At 41.1% G+C, this 17,405-nt stretch overlaps 1 protein-coding gene across 1 annotated transcript; it reads right to left on the bottom strand.

Annotated features, from left to right (window-relative positions):
* Positions 1-200: 200 nt before the first annotated feature.
* LOC111662328 (protein SSUH2 homolog) lies at positions 201-17,378 on the bottom strand. The gene is made up of 12 exons (XM_023416156.2): positions 17,286-17,378; positions 13,862-13,942; positions 13,710-13,782; positions 13,430-13,559; positions 12,668-12,728; positions 11,630-11,751; positions 10,472-10,534; positions 10,216-10,295; positions 6,354-6,446; positions 3,984-4,089; positions 3,596-3,703; positions 201-2,715 (listed from the first exon to the last, which is right to left on the bottom strand). Exons 1-12 carry the CDS (start codon positions 17,296-17,298, stop codon positions 2,575-2,577), a joined length of 1,071 nt encoding a protein of 356 aa, XP_023271924.1. The 5' UTR covers positions 17,299-17,378; the 3' UTR covers positions 201-2,574.
* Positions 17,379-17,405: the final 27 nt, after the last annotated feature.

Below are 17,405 nucleotides of genomic sequence, written 5' to 3'. Positions count from 1 at the left end.
ACATGAGTTTTTGGATGAGATCATAAAATTTTAGATCCCAAACCTCTCACAGTTACTTGATGTTTGGTATTAAGTGACTGAGCTGCTTCGAGCTCAGTGACTCTCTGTACTTCCACGTTCATTGTCAGTTTATTGTCGGGAAACTCTTTCATTTTTTTTCCCAGCTTCCTGATAAAGTTAATTTTGAGGTGAACTCTCTCTTATCTTATTTAGTCAGCAATTCAGATTACTTTATTCCTTTATCCATTATTTGTCAGATAACATTTTACAGCATTCACCAACCTTAGAGCACAACTGCAGGTGAGAGGCAGTTTATATTCAACAATTACATATAACTGATACTCTACTACAACGATAGAATATTTTTTAATACAAACGGAGTAATAACATCAGGTTCATCATGTTAGTAGGTAGCAGAGATATTTGTTTGACACAGAATGGTTTTAAGGCATTTAAACAGCTAGACATTTAGACATTCCACTCAGCACCATTTAAGTTTAATGATGACGCCAAAGTCAAGCTAATACTGTGTTCAGAGAATTCAAGCATGCGTTAACATCAGAAAATTTAGCCGACTGCTGAAATGTGTTACACTGGTATTAAAAACAACTTCCAAGAGTAATCTTCAGAGCGTAAACCAGAACTAACATGGATATTAAACAGCTGTGATAAACATCAGGAATAGTATTTGTATATACGTATTTCTATGCTGCAGACTACGGATATAATGGTGATAATGTCATTTAGTGTAGACTAATTAAGGCTTTTACTAAACTGTAAACATGGAAACATGGAAAGATGACACACCAATCTTTGCTACTGAGCAATAGCAATTACTGTTAGTGTTGTTCTGAAGGTATTTCCAGAAAATATTCAGTAAGCTGCACGACAAAAAGACTTTCCTCAGGTTTGTGCACCTGCGTCTGAATCAAAACAAAGATAGCAGCCTGCTATCTTCTGCTAATTCACAACTTGGGAAATAGTTAAACAGTCCTTTTAAATGAAATATTTTTTTATGCAGCAGAGATAACATTTTTTCCATCCAGGTGTTCAGAAGAGTCTTCTGTGTTTCTGAAAATACTGTCAGAACAGCGGTGAGCGTGTCAGAAATCCTCAGTTAATTATCTCTCAGAGAAACAAATGGTTACCTCTGTAATGTGCTAATACATGAATGGCACAAACTGAGCTAGTTAACAGTTAGCTCACCGCTTACAGAAATTCACCAACAACCCCCGTGAGCAGTTAATATGTCGCCAAGCTTTGAGGATTAAAATATTTTCACAAACATGCAAATGAATTTTGCTTCGGCTTTACAAGTCAAAAAGTATCAGTCTTTGTTTCTGGCTATCTCCACAGTTTAAACAAACCAAAGTGGTTTCTACCTTTGAACCACAGAGGAAAAACACAAGTAGAAACCAGATGAACAGTTTATATTGTTATTTTATGACATGAGTCACTGTGGAGTTCGCCTACTCATGTAATAATAAAAAGATTTATATAGCTCCTAATATATATCTATCCCGGTCAGATTAAAACTTCATACATCCATTTTTTTCCTTATTATTTCTTATGTTTTACTTAGATTTCACCTGTCATTTCTCACATTTCATCTATTTGTTCTTTTCCATACACCTTCTACTTGTTCTTGAAACAACAGCATTTTGGACATAAACTAGATTTCCACTCAATACTGAGGATATTAAATGGCACATACTGGCACGTGTTTGAGGTTAACTGTTCAGCAGAAGTTCTTTTTAACAAGAAAAAATATCTTTGGTAAGTGATCATGGCATCAGAGACATGATGATCAACACAGGTGTCCACGCAGAGACGATAATGGACTCTGAGGAGGCAGATTTAACCAGAAGATCTATATTATTGATAAAAATCTTAATCGATATCGACTATTCAGGTCTGTCAAAGATTAAAGACAAGACACAATGTACTGCAAACGTCCTAACACGAGGTAGAGGCTGAGAGTCAGAACTTGGCAGAAAGTTCAGGAAGTACAAAAACAAAAAGATAGATCAAGTTGCTGCAGGATCTTTTTGTTTTTTAGTGAGGAGCACTGATGTTAGCGGGGACGGTCTACAATTCAGACTATGCGTCTTTATAATACACTGTTGGAAGTTCACTGTGAATGTGAACAACTAATTAATACAAATAATTCTAATTGAAATGTGGACAAAATGTCAGAAAAGGCTGCTGTGGTTTTACCTTTGATGCCAACAAGGAGAAAGTCACATGTTACTCCCCCTTTTCTACTTTAGTATCAGCTTTGCCTTTTACTTTACAGGTGGCCACAGTAAACAATGTGTGTGTGTGTGTCAATGTGCATGTGTATGTATCTTAATCTGCAATACTTGGACCCGACAGAAAAATCTGACACCCCTGGATTAACATGTTAGACCTAGACTTTTTAGGATTAGAATTTAGATCTTAGAAGATCTGTGCACTGATTGGTTAAAATTTGTCCTGGACAGAGAGGCTAATATGAAAGATAGACAGCAATGAGTGAGTGTGTATGTGTGTGTGTGTGTGTGTGTGTGTGTGTGTGTGTGTGTGTGTGTCTCTCTACAGGATGACACAGCAGCAGGTTGCTGGGTAGTTGTCAGCGCTGACTTGGTGCTCGTTGCCATAGACAAAGTAAACGTGACTGTCGCCTTTCCACTTGTAGTTCACCTTAGTGATGGGGATCAACTCAACCAGCTGCCTCTGAGAGAGAGAGAGAGAGAGAGAGAGAGAGAGAGAGAGAGAGAGAGAGAGAGAGAGAGAGAGAGAGTGTCAACATTTTTGGGAATACTCTTACTCTTTCTTTCTCAGATGGATGTCAGTCCTGTGTCTGGTGTCTGTGTGCTAGGTAAGAGTCAGGATGCGATTAACCTAGCTTAGCATAAACACTGGAAGCAGGGGGAAACAGTCAACCTCACTCTGGCGCTGTTCGAAACATCCACTCCCCCACTACTATATTGAATAAACCATTTTGTAGTGCTGTTCAGATTTTTTCAACGTTAGTACAGAAGCTGAACCCTACGTCGATCAAGCTAGACAATCATGAATTGTGGCATGTCTTGTGAAAGTGCTGTAGAAGAATAATTTGTCTGGCTTAGATTAGATTAGATTAACTTTATTTATCCCACAACTGGGAAATTCATGGGGCTTACACAACAGGTTAGGCAGTAATGTTGGCCGAGAGAGCCTGGCACGCATAATACTCCTCAGATGTTTCAGACTGTGCAGTGACTCATCTCCACCTCAAAACGCCTATCATACAGTGATAAAAACGCCTTCTTCAAATACTTGCATGAGAGATATAACAGCAATGGGGCTATTGTTAGTTTGAGAAGAAGTGATTTTAATATGAGATAAGCTGTACTTTATTTTCCTGAGGGGAAATTTGCCACAGGCAATAGTGCAATTCATACAGAGCGCTTTGTGTTAACTGATAAATAAAAACTGTTCATGGCTTTAGTTTTGAAAGCCTCACTTGACTTTCAATGCCTAAAACTTTTGCACAGTACTGTATATTGCCTCCTCCTAAATTTCTTAAAATATTTTAAGAAGCTACAATCATTTTTTTCTTGAGGTGGTCTACCTGCTGCAGGATCCTGGAGGTCTGGGAGTACTTGCTTTGGTGGTCTCTGATCATACGCTCGGAGGCCTCAGCGATGGCCGGGTTTGGGAATCCGAGCACTGGGTAGAGCTGAGAGGAGACCGACAGAGAGACTGACACACAGTACTGACAGTAACACAAACCGCTGTCCACATTTTTTGCCAGTCCTCACACCTTCAAAGGGCTGTTTGATTGATAAGATTTGGTTTAAGAGTTACAGTAGAATCAGGACTGGGTTAGGGCTGAAGCTTTACATTTATTTGTGATGGATAAGGTTAGGGTAAGGGGCCAGGGAAATGTATCATGTCATTGAGTGTCCTCGCAACTAAAAGACCAACATACATGTGCGTGTGTGTGTGTGTGTGCGTACCAGGAACTGGTTGTTCTTGAACAGCTCCTTTCCGCTGACGGAGCGAAGATCGTCGACCTTCAGACCAGAGTTCTGCTCCACCACGTGGTCCTCCACATGGTTAGTCCTAAACACAGAGATACACAAATATATAAACACATAAACACATTTATTCACATATAAACACATACAGACGTGGCAAAAAGTGTTGGTTTAACAGAACAGACATGTTGCTTTTTATTTTCAGTGTAACATTTTATTACACAAATGAAAATAGCATGGACAAAAATATTCAGGCACTGATATTTATATTTTCTGGCAAATTCTTCATAATATTAGCAACTGTGGTCACAGGAGCATCAAGTTACTAAGAGATGGTCTTGAAGCCTTTACCTTAACCATAGTTGGCAATTATTTTCTTCCTTGTCTCCTCAAAATACTCTTTTCTTTCTCTTGTCTTGTTCCCTTGCAGCTATAATAATTGCCAAATGAGCATTTTTCTCAATTGAAATAGGTTGAATGACTGATTATAAGAGTGAAGACACATGCGATACTGATTGAAGGCAACTTCCTGCTATAATCTGCTTTTAAAGGGTACCAAATTTTGTCCAGGTTATATTAGAAGGTTTTTTGCAGAATAAGGAAAAATTCAGCTCCTTTCACAGCTTATGTTTCAAAGACAGAAGAGCTTTTAATTTCAACACATATCAGGAAGAACAGTACATTCTTTCAATGAGGTGTAAGGATAACAACACTGGCCACGCCTGTGTAAACACACACACACACACATACATACAATAGATACTGTATATACACATATTGTTCTAAATACACATACTGTATTTCATTCATCAGTTTTTAAAACATTTTAAATTGTGTACAGTATGTATTTGCATCAATTCAAATTCACATCATGCAGTTCTACTTTTGTGCCACCAGAGGGAACCAGTGTCATCAATGACAACACTGTCCAAACTAATTAATTTTGTATCTGGTTCAGTGTTTGTTGCTTTCAGCCCACTAGGTCAGGTCTGTGATCAGATCTAGTACCAACTGTAGAGCAACCTCAAGGACCATCTTCACTGACTTCTGTAACCTCTTCAAAGACCGTCTGAACCTTCTCAAAGACTACCACAACCTCCACAGACAAGACCACTGTAACATCTACGACTACTGATTACCCATGAAGCTTTTTAAAGACCCCTGGAATCATTTTCAAGGGTTCAGGGAGCCTCCTCAATGACCTCTGGTACCCTGTGAAAAAACCTCTTCATGGACAATTAAAAACTCTTCAAGGCCACAAGAAACCACTTAAAGGACAAATGTAATATATTCAATGTCCTCTGGAATCACAACAACCCCTGCAAGCCCCTTTAAGGCCCCATGAAATCAACACTGGTGAAATTCACTTCCATTATGCGGGGGAGACCAAACTGGTATCGGAGGAAGGGAAACTGTCTGTTGATGTTACCAAAGAACAACTAAAACTCACAGAGTTACATCTCACCATCTCTCAGTTCCCCATGTACCAGTTGTTCTACTTCATGATCGGGTACTCACACTAGGCTTCGCAAGATAATCATACATCCAGGAACATCTACCTGGACTAATGCAACATCTTCAGTGACTCCGGGAACCTCCGCAAGGACCTCTAGGAACCTCCTTGAGGGCAATGTGAACCTTCTCAAGGGCCCTTATAAATCATTGAAGGAACAAACCCAACAGGACTATAACATGACATCTGGAATGCTTAATGACCCCTGGCAGCTCTATAAGGCCCTGCCTATGGCACCTGCTGAACGATAACTGTTCATTGTAACCTCTTCAATGACTCCTGGAACCTCAAGATATACAATTGAATATCTCCAGCAACCACTGTAACGTTTTCACGGTCTCTGAGAATATCCCCAAGGACCTTTGGAATCCCTCGAAGATTCCTCTCAACTTAACATGCCTTAAGAGCCTTCCTCAAGGACTCCAGACATCTAAAGAACCCCTGGAACCTTCTAAAGGACCATCTAAACCTTTTTGAGGACCACTGGAAACCCCCTAGAACCTAGGAATCTAATTAAGGACAACTAGAACATCTTCCAGGACCACAGAAACATATTCAAGGACTGTAGGGAATCTTGTCAAAGACCATTTGAACCTTCTCGGGCCCTTGGAAACCCTGCAATGACCTCTAGAACATCATCAAGGCGCTCTGGAATCCCCAGCAACCCACAGAAGCTCTTAAACGCATCATGGGACCTCCTCGAGGACCACTGAAATCTCTTTCAAGACCCCAAGTACCTTTTCAATGATCCTTGTAACATCATAAAGGCATTCTGGGACTTGTTCAAGGACCCCTGGAAACTCTTCGAGACCGACAGTTGTAGTATCAGTACTCACCACTCCACTTTGAGCTGGATGAACGTCAGCAGCTGACGTTTTCCTTTACAGGTTATGCACTTCGTCATCCCTTCAGAATCACAGTCTGAGCACCTACACACACACACACACACACACACACACACACACACACACACACACAAAAAGAATGGTGTGACTCTGTTATGGAACAGTTCAAAACTTTTAGAGGTGTTTTTTACGCTGCAATACCACCTGCAAGCCTGAGTGGTGGCACCTTATCCAGGTCTGCTGCTAACTCACAGTAAGAGTTCAACTGGATGAGATATTTTATTGTGAAGCAGTCACAGTTACCGCAGCGTATTTATCACAGCGTATATAGCGCTGACTGTGAATGTTCATCAAACACACATCTATAAAACAAGAATACAGTAGTTTGCTGCATTTTTATGCAGCGTATCATTTTTTAATTTTTGCAAGGGGATAATAGAACAAGGAGGAGCAACCATAAGCCAACCAAGCTAACAAACTCTAACTCAAAATCAGATGATGGCTGCAATTATTATTGATTAACGTCTTAATTACAACAATGTGAGTTTGTTTGGTTGCACTCCGGACGGCGGGTTGATCCTCAAAGATCCGTCACATGTTGGATCACATTCTGCACATACGAATACATGAATACACATTATAGTCCATGGGCCAGACCAGATATCAGTACCACTCAAAGTGACCAAACTTACTTATGATTTTTGAAAAGATCCATGTCTGTAGATGATATTTTGGTATGATAACCCTTCCTGAGTGGCAGCTGTATCATAATTATCAGCTCATGAAGTTACCCACCCCCTTCAGAAAATTACATTTTAGACGCTGGTGCATATCCTGGTTTAGACTCATGTACAGGACATCTGTCAAAGTTTGGTTGTTTGGTTGTCTGTCTTTGGCATCATTTTAAGGGGGACCTTTTAAGCTTTCAGTCAAGCTAAGATGTGAATCTTTCTGACCAACATAGAGGTCACTGTAGCTCTTTAAACTATACACAACACACATTTTTGCACAATTTTTGCCTAAATGATATACTATCTTTTAGCCCTGTGCCATCTAGGAACAACAGAGACACAAAATACAAAAACTGGAATAATCACAGGACCATAAGGATTCAGGAAATGTATAATATGCCTATACTCTTTCATTGTCAGGGGTGATTGTGAGCCTTAAACTAGAAGGGCATCATTAGGCTCCTATGAAACTATAACTAGACAGCCACTGGTCTTTATCATGCAAATACGGGACATAAAGGAGACCACAATGAGATAAGGAACCAACTGAGTTTTATAAACAACATTATAAACATAACAATATTGTAAACAAAATGAACATTGTTATTAATGGGAATATGTCAAGATCTGATTATAGTTAGGCTATCAAGTTCTGTGTTTAGGGTAACCAAGTACAGAATCATCACATAATGTCACTCAAACTGCTCGTCTCTCTCGTCATCTGACCCACTGAGTTCGAAGTCGGATTCTGGATCATCCTGCAGTTTTCTGTTGCTGCAAGTCTGTAACTTGCACATGTCTGTGCATGCCAGTCCATTTGATAAGCACGTGCAGCTTGGCATTTTGCATGAACGTACACATTTGAATGTTAGCAGTTCCAAGACTACATCTGGGGCAGGTGGGGAGCGCATCCAGTAAATGGCCAGCTTGTCCTCATCTTCTTTCCATCCATGCTCTGTAGCATTTGGCACCACAGGAGACTGCTCTTCCAAATGGCTGCCTGATAATTGGCTCGTTCAACATGCAGGAAGAGACAGTCTCTACATGGTGGCAGCTGACTGGACTCGACCTCTCCCCTTTTGGCACAGAAGAGCTGGTAGCGCAGTTGGTTCACCTCACCAGTGCTTCTGTTAGCAGCATACATGTGGCATGTAAACTCCTCAATTCTCTGGAACAGCTCCTCACTCACATCCCATGACTGCCCAAGTCCACTGAGGGTTTCTTGGTAGGAAGTGTCCTTCTTCACTATCTTCAGGGAATTCAGCTTCCCCCGGCCAGCGAATGCACTGACAGTGTCACAGCCAGTGAAGGCGTGTGAGCCAATTAGGCTATAACAGAGGCTGTCTCCAATTGAGCTTGCCAGTTTGCTGATGTCCACAAATCGTGTGCGGTTCTGTGTCCCACACTTCAGGTAGATGGGACAGGTGATGTCCTTCTGAAAGGCAAGACAAAGAACCATGACATCTGTGTCCTCAGCTGTGACGATGACTGCTTTTGAGCCCGTGTTTGCAGCATCCGATGCACGCAGGAGCAGGCGTGTGTCAGCTTCTTCATGTGTGGAGCTCAGCTCTACTACTTCTTCACACCCATCATCTGTCAACCTGTAGCAGGTTTCCTCACAGGTAACGTACAACACCTTACCATGTAGCCCATCTCTGTATTGTGGGAGTTTCCATTCTTCCACCAGAAACTTGATGAGACTGGTCTTGTTGGAAAGACTGCACAGAAAAGTTCTCCACTGCTGTACATGGTGTCCCCTGCCAGGTTCTTGTACTGGACAGTGGTGTCTGCACCCCGGTTCAGTCGTTCAGCATCTTTAAATCGAAGTTTGGCGGTAAACATCAAACACAACATCAATCCTCTGACTCCGTGCCCCCTCGGGGAAGACCTGGGTGAAGAGTGACTCTGCCACCTGTCCAAAGCTTTTGTTGTTGCCATTCATTTTCTGGACCAGGCTCATCCCACCAATGATGGAAGTGGATGGGGTTGGGATCTGTTCTGCAGGAGACACATTCTTTTCCAGCTCTCTGGCAAGTGCAGCCTTGTTTGTTTTTCGTAGGGACCCATCAGCATTTGCAAGTGCCCATGGCAGTGGGCCCAGTGGGTAGACAAGGACATCCTTCATATTCATCTTCCTGCTTTCAGCCAATAGGATCATGTGGCTGAACAGGTTTCTGTCTGCCTTCAGCACCACGTCCTGTCCTTTCTTTCCTTTAGCTTTTTTTTGTGCTGACGGTGGAGAATGTCTTCAGACTTTGCTTGGTCATCTTGTCATGGAATTTCAAAGATGGTGTGTCCTCATCTAATCTTGTTTGCTTGAATGCCTCGTAGACCTCTTCTCCTATCTCATGAGCTCTCAGGAGATCCCTGGTCACAGTAGGTGGGCCCATGGAGCCAGTGGACAGGCTAACCAGATCGTTCTCATCAGGAGGCATAGGATTGAACCACTTGTTTTCCATAAGGTCAATGAGAGACTGGACATCTGCTTCATCTCTCTTGATCCTTGGACCGTGTAGATCTGGATGGAACAGTCTGGACATGCCTTGACCTGTCAGATCTCTCAGCTGTCTGAGGTACATGCTTCTGTACTCAGCGGTTAGGTAATATTTGGCCACAGCTCCTGACTCTCTGTCTCTCTCAAAAATTGTAAGTTTGGTCACCTTGAGTGGTACTGACAAGTGAAATTTTGGGCTCTGTCAAGGGTTTGAGGGGGAGGTAGGACCCAAATGCAGCCAAAACTTGGGGAATGATACTGAGAAGTAGCCTATTGATGCCTTACATGAAAGTACATTAGCTGCTTTTAACAATAAAAATGATCAATATCAGTACTGACATCAGGGATTCTGGCCCTGACATTACTTGACTGAAATCTTAAGGATTTCAATTTTAATTCCTGAGGTCAGGGGTGTTGAGATATAACTGAGGGGTCATTAGATGATTAAAAAGATGCGTATATGTATCCGCTACCAAACATTCATTTATTTTTCTGACTTTTCTTTGAGAAAAGCTGGATAGATTTACTATAAACAAATCTAAGAGAGGAACAACATTCAACGATGTGAGCAGACTTTGATTTCAGGGTCACAACCCAAAAAACCCACTCCCCGACGCCCCTGCAGTACCTGTCTCTGCCGGTACCGTTACAGTGATGGCAGTTTTCATCATTTCTTGTCCCAGAGCCGCTACACCAGCTGCACTGTTTCTACAAAGACAGACAGACAGAGACTTGTTTAATTGCATTCACATTTAATTACTTTTATCTTTTTATTAATGTTCTGCATCATCAGCTTCTAATTTTATACTTTTTACTTACTTTTCCTGCCTTTAATGTTGCTTTGTAAAAAAAAAAAACTTAACTGAAAAAAAAAATCTACTTACGTATCCATTTCCATGGCACTCTTCACATGGAGTCGTCCCTGTGCTGTGGCAGTCTTGGCAGTCCTACACACACACACACACACACACACACACACACACACACACACACACACACACACACACACACACACGTTAATGTTACCTTATGTTCTAAATCAGAGCATTAGCAGGTAATTTAATTTAAGATCTCTGGAGCTTTCACATAAAACCTCCTCAAAAGCCCCCAGTAACCTCCTCAAGGACAGCATGGAAGTTCTTCAAGGACCCCTAGAACATTTCAAAGGATGCTGGAACCCCCAAGTCTCCCAATAGGATCTTCCAGGGCTCCTGGAACCTGTTCAGAACTTCTTGTACCCAAATCTTGGGGACATCAACAACCTCAACAAGGGACCCTATAACAGCTTTACTGACTTCTGGAATTTGTTCAAGGGCCCCTGGAAGCTTTTCAAGTACTATGGAATCTTCTCAATGACTTCTGGAAACCCTCAATGAATCCAGGAACATCTTCAAGGAACTTTGAACATGTCTGTCTTACCACATCAGGATAAACCCCTTCAAATGAATCATCTTATTTTCCAGATGGTCCCAAAACAAACATTCACATATTCAAGGACTGGAACCTCCTCAACGACCACTGAAACACCTTCAAGAACCTCTGGTACACAGCCAGGGACCCCTGAAACCCTTCATAAAACATCCTCAGTGACTTCTGCAATCTTATTAAGGACAATTTGAACTGTCTCAAGCACCCTGGAAACTTCCTCGAGAGCTTGTAATACATCTTCAAGAAATTCTGGAACCCCTCAAGGACCCATGAAAGCCCCTCAAGGCCCTGTGGAGCACCTCAAGGAGCATTTAAACTTGTGTCAGGACCCCTGGAATGTCCTCACCGTCCTCGGACCTCCTCAGGGATCACTAGAACTTCCTCGGAGACCTCTGCAACTTCTCTAAAGGACTTCTCTAACCTTCCCAAGCCCTCCCAGGATTAGTCAGACTATAAATACTAAATTTACCCCGGCAACAGGGAATCCTGCTCTCTGATTGGCTTTCAGGTCAACATTCAAACCTCAGTTCTAAATCATAACTCAAGGTAAATTAAGCAGCAGGTAACCATAGCAACAAAGCAGTCTTTGACGGACAGCTCCAGTTAACAATCACCTTGATGGATGAGGTGAAGGGCACCCGAATCTCCTGCTTGTGATCGGTGAAGAGGCTGGGGGCCGTGGCCGGGACCTCCCAAGGCCGGGGTGCAGTCTGGGTGTAGAAGTCAGCCGGCTCACCTGTCAGTCACACAAAAGAGATGTCTTCATCACCTGTCAATCAAAAAATCTTTCAAAATATCCCAGATGGCTGCTGCTATAGTGATGTCACAGTGATGTCACAGTGATGGCATCTGAGCTTGGGCTTAACGGCTTCAGACTTAAAACTGAATACAATGCATCACAAACTGGAGGTGTGGAGATTGAAAGATGCGGGTGTTTACCTGACCGGGAGGGGTCTAATGAAAGACATTACCAAGCTGCATTATGGGAAATGTAGGATCTAGCGTTTTTGAAGTTTATCTATATTGGAGACTTAAACTCAGGATATCTCTACCTCTGATGCATAAATTTTGACCATTCCTTTTAAAATCTGTTTATCACAAGTCACATAGCTTAATGGGAAACTGTTCGCAATCAAGGACACTTTTATCAGTGGTTAGAGAACAGGCCGTTAATACAAGACACAATCAGATTCACATACATATTTCATGACATGTTGACTGTTTTGTGGACTGTTTGTCTTCTGGATGGTGGAAAGCCACCCTACTCTGGCCCTTTCACGGAGAAACGGTTACTTTATTATTGTTTTTCATAATAAAATACTACAGAATAAGACTTCACTGGTGTCAACTTTTATTTGCAGGATTATGGTGAATTATCTTCCAACAAGTGCAGCCTCGTCACTTGCAACATAAGGCTCTAGTAATGTTGTAGATGTGGTAAATAGTCTGTCAAACTATTTATTTAGGTCATATACTTTACTTAAAATGTTAACCATATAAAATTACAAAACTGCAAATGAAAGAAAACTTTAAATTTCCGGGTGAATTAGCCCAACAAAGGAAAGGTGATGGCCCTCCCTATGTTGGTGTCCTATGTACTTAGTTCCACTATGTATGTGTGTGTATGTGAGAGTGTGTGTGTGTGTGTGTACCTTCATAAGGTTTGTGGGCCCATTCAGTTGACCTGGACTCAGTGAATGTCTCCAGTCGGTACTAGAGAACAGATCCAAATCAAGTCAGTATACAAATAAATGAATACATTCAAATAGATCCAACTAACAGAGGCTTCATTGGTTCTAGACATTTCTACCACTGAGTTTTATTCACCTCACGGCACATGGAAGTCTCTGAGGTCACATGACACTCATGCAAGAGTCATCAGAGTAAATAAAGTGTTTATAAACTCATGTGAAGCTATCTGAGGTCACATCACACTCTTTTCCTCTCTTTGTGGACACATCCTGTCCTTCACATGTAGAGCAACAATGGACAGGAGAGTCAGCCCAGTGTGTCACTTCTACCTCATCTCCACCTGCTATGAACATCTGGATGTTAATGCAGCAGAATGTGATCATATTGTCCGATCAGATCGACCGTGTATGAATAGTGCAGCTGTTTCCGGTATTCTAAGGTATTGGCTGCTTTGTCATATAATCAGTTGCTGCTGTGTAAGGCACTGATTCAAGCTTGGCAAACTACAGATCACACGTTGATACCAGATGGTCATGATGAGGTCTAAGTCATGAATCAAACTGTCAGCTTTAAGGTTCGATTAAAGAGAAGCTTTCTGTAAAATGAAGTTGAACCATATTAGATCAGCTGATGAGGCAGACAGAACCCGAGTGGAGCGTTGTTAAGTAACAAATGGAGCAGCCAGTGACACCATCAGTTAAACAGTGTGAACATCAGATCACCCTAAAGGTGTTGAACGGCTCCATGGTGGTGATGTCTCCATCGTTGGCCGGACCTGCACTGTAGCAGCAATGAGATGAAGCAAAGTCCTTGAACGCCCCACGAGCCAAATCCTCCGGCAGTGATGGGATGCTACAAAACACACACACACACACACACACACACACACACACACACACACACACACACACACACAGCAACATGAGCATCCCGCTGTCTGTGATTGGCTTGTAGCTACAGGTTGATGAGCAGCTCAGTGAAGCAGGTGATGTCAGGTCTTACCTCCAGTCAGCTACAGGGCCAGGTTGTGGAGGAGCTGAAGGCTGCACAGGCATGGGAGGGGGCAGATAACCACCTGCAGCAACAGCAACACATTTTAGCAGCTGCAACAACATGAACATTGTGTGAAGATTTGTGGTTTTGAGACCACTTACCTCCTCCTGCCACAGTATCCTCATAACCTGGCACACTGTTGAACATGTTGGCCGGGGGGGCGGAGAGGGGGGGGTACACAGCTGACATAAACAACAAAAGGGAACATTCGTTACACCACATCCCCCGAAGAAGTGTAAAGCTACTGAGTGTCATTTCGAAAAGGTTTGGGCTTATAAGTGAAAACACCCATGTAGGTGGAGCATGAATATACTTGACTTTTAAACAAACCGTTGTCGTGTGGTGAAATGAGCAGTGGTGAAATGTACCATATTGGTCTATTGCCACTTTAATGGAGAAACGATTCATCTCGGCTGGAAACCCAATCAAGAAACATTACACAACAGTTTTAAGAAAGTGAATAAGTGCATTGTCCAAAATTTAAAACTAATTCTTTTAGGGATTTTTCATGCCTCTTGTCACAGGGTTATTTAGGGGTTATTAATTTTGTAAAATGGAAAGTACCACAAGTTTAAAAAAAGTGAGAAATAATAGGTGATTTCAAGTGACTCGTGTTTGATGTTTCGTTTTAACCAAATGTAACCTGTCAAAAATTAAGGTTTTGTTTAAGTGTGTTTCCAAAAATAATGTAAAATTATTAATTCTCCTACTCAACTGAAATGAACAGTTTCACTGACATTATTTAAGATTCTCAGAGATGAGGATGAGCGGGAAGCTGACAGTTATCATGGACTCAGCGCAGAAGCAAGTTCACAAACTCACGCAGCTACATGTCACTTCAGGGGCTCCATCGTGCCATCAGCCATCACACTCCACAACGCCAGAGCACCCGATACTTCCTGCCCTACACTGACTCAGACCATAGATATTGTACAACACATGAGCATTGCACATGTATATACACACAGATTTTCATTGCATCTATTATATATATATATATATATATATATATATATATATACAGTACGTTAACATCAAAGAAAGAAATGTCCATAAACAACGAAAAGTGAAACATGATTATAATAATATATGTATGTGTATATGCATATATTATATATATAATATATGTATATATAATATATATATATATATATATATATATATACACAGATTTTTATTGCATCTATTATTATATATATATATATATATATATATATTACTTTCATTTGAATGCAATCATCACAATCCCACGATATATATATATATATAAATATATACATATATATATATATAATAGATGCAATAAAAATCTGTGTGTGTGTATATATATATATTATTATTATTATTATAATCATGTTTCACGTTTCGTTGTTTATGGAAATTTCTTTCTTTGATGTTACCGGCTTTCCTTTGTGCTGCTTTGTCAAACTGATTTCCCCTACGGGTATGAATAAAGAGTAGGACTTATTAAGTTAAATCTCATCTGTTGGACATGTTTGTTGTTGAGAAGGATTTCCTCACATGGTCCGGTTTAATTAGAAAAATTATGAAACACAGAATAGTACCAACATACAGAAATAGTTTTAACTTGACTAAGTTGGGCGCTGGAAATTTGCTGGAATTGTGGAACTCCCCCTCCTTCCACAGTCCCTGCAGCTGTTCCAGTAAGTCAAGTTTAAATGGCGGTGGGGTTAAAATGAAACCAGACACACTACAAGTGAAAAAAAACAGCGAAGCTCTACTTTCAAGAAACACGAACAGATACTGATCAGTGTGTCAGGGTCAGTCCCAGCAACATCAAAGACACATTTCATCGAATTACTTTCATTTGAATGCAATCATCACAATCCCACGATTCGGGGCGTGTATTATCAGCTAATCAATGGAATTCCATCCTCGCTTCCATAAACAAATCTTCACTTTGTGCAAGACACTGCCTGGTGCGATTAAAGGTAGTTCACAGGGCCACGTGTCAAAGATCTAGCATATACACTCATATCAAACCCACATGGGACAAATGCAACAGAAATGACTAATTCAAGTTGCAGAAAATATTCTTGAACGTGGGCAACAGGTGTTTTTGCAGAACATTATGATGTCAAAGTGAAACCGACCTTTGACCATTTGGATATAAAATGTCAACACTTCATAATTTTATTCTGTGGATCATAATTAGTGTTTGAATTTGTGGCCAGGTCTCAGTAACTTTGACTTTTGATTTTTAACCAACAAAATCTAATCGGTTCCTATTTGAGTCAAAGTGAGTGTTTGCACCAAATTTGAAGAAGTTCCCTCAAGGTGTGAACGAGATATCGAGTTCTCAGAGGATGAATTGATTAGATTTTGGTGTACAAAGGTCGAAGGTCAGGGTCAGTGTGATCGTGTAAATGGTTTATATTCTACATGATTCTGGATAAGCAGGGATGTCACCTTAAACTTGTGTTAGTGATGGAGGCATACGACTGTGAGGTGGTAATTCTAGTTTCTACTGTTCTAAGCAGCCATTGGTTTCCACTGGTTTCCATTAGTTTCAGTATTGTGTGAAAATCACTTAGCAGACTGTTAAAACTTGAACTGTGGAACCACAGTGATAAATTTTTGTCAAAGTCACATTAGCTCCCCGGGCTGAACATCACACTCCTCTGCCTCTGGATGAGGAGGCTCGGTCAGGACTCTTCTCTGTTTGCTCCCTCAGTGGTGGAATAAAGTCCACGCTGAAGTCAGGACAGCAGAGTCACAGCAGAATGAAAACCACTTTTTAGACTACACAGCCTCCACACCACACCCCAGCACTTAATGCGGACTCGTTTCCATCAGTTGAAATCCCACTGGATCGAAGTAATCGAATGAAAAAGGAGGAGGCAAAAAGGAAAGAAAGGAGGTAGAGAAACTGAAGATTTTTTTTTTGCATTCAATTTCTCAATATTTTGTTCCATATCCCATTTTAATTACTTTTACTTTTCTAAAACGTCACTACATTGTACCTTTACTTTTGATTTTCTCTTGTTTTTCTTACTGTCTTTTTGACTGAATTTGTACTTCACATTATCCTTAACCTATTTATTTCTTTTTATGTCAATATAATTTCTCTCTGTTTCAATATGATCCTACTGGCACTATGCAGTCCATCACTGTGGAGATGTTAACTGTTTACATACTGTTATTTGACGTTTATTGAACTGTCCAGCGCATCAGCAAAAGCATGAGTGGAGCTATGAAAATAGCATAATAAACCTTTTTCCTGTCTACACCAGATAACATGAAAATGAAATGAAACTGTTGCACTTAGGAGGAGTTACACCTGGACTAAAATTACACTAAGAGACTAAAGATAGGTTTAAACCGTGATGGGAAGTATATAACCATTTCCTATTTAAATAGCACAGTGTGTCCCGGAGGTTCCGTGCAGACTATCTGCCGCCGCTCCGCCCGTATCCTGCAGCACCCGGGTGGAGCTGTGGTCAGTTCGGTGTCCCTCGTCATGTTGTGTCCAGTCGTGCGTGTGAAATTGTGTTCAGTTCTTACCTGCGCTGTTCATCCTGCTGCTTTATGATCAATTTCACTTCAGTTCGGTTTAAATGAGCACAGACGACCTCCCACATTCTTCCCTTACTGAACGGGGAGGGGCGTGGGGGGGGGGGGGGG

This window comes from Seriola lalandi, unplaced genomic scaffold (genome assembly GCF_002814215.2).
Source record: "Seriola lalandi dorsalis isolate HSWRI2012SDOR001 ecotype SW California unplaced genomic scaffold, Sedor1 jcf7180002054561, whole genome shotgun sequence".
In the NCBI taxonomy this organism is placed as follows: domain Eukaryota; kingdom Metazoa; phylum Chordata; class Actinopteri; order Carangiformes; family Carangidae; genus Seriola; species Seriola lalandi.
The sequence above is the reverse complement of the archived record's forward strand: the minus strand, read 5'-3'. Positions and strand labels throughout refer to the sequence as shown.

Excerpts from the sequence above, each read along its gene's own strand:
- LOC111662328 (XM_023416156.2), bottom strand. Across the intron at positions 6,447-10,215 it reads AACGGTACCGGCAGAGACAG|GTGCTCAGACTGTGATTCTG; the intron begins GTACTGCAGGGG and ends GTGTGTGTGTAG. Across the intron at positions 3,704-3,983 it reads TCAAGAACAACCAGTTCCTG|CTCTACCCAGTGCTCGGATT; the intron begins GTACGCACACAC and ends GTCTCCTCTCAG.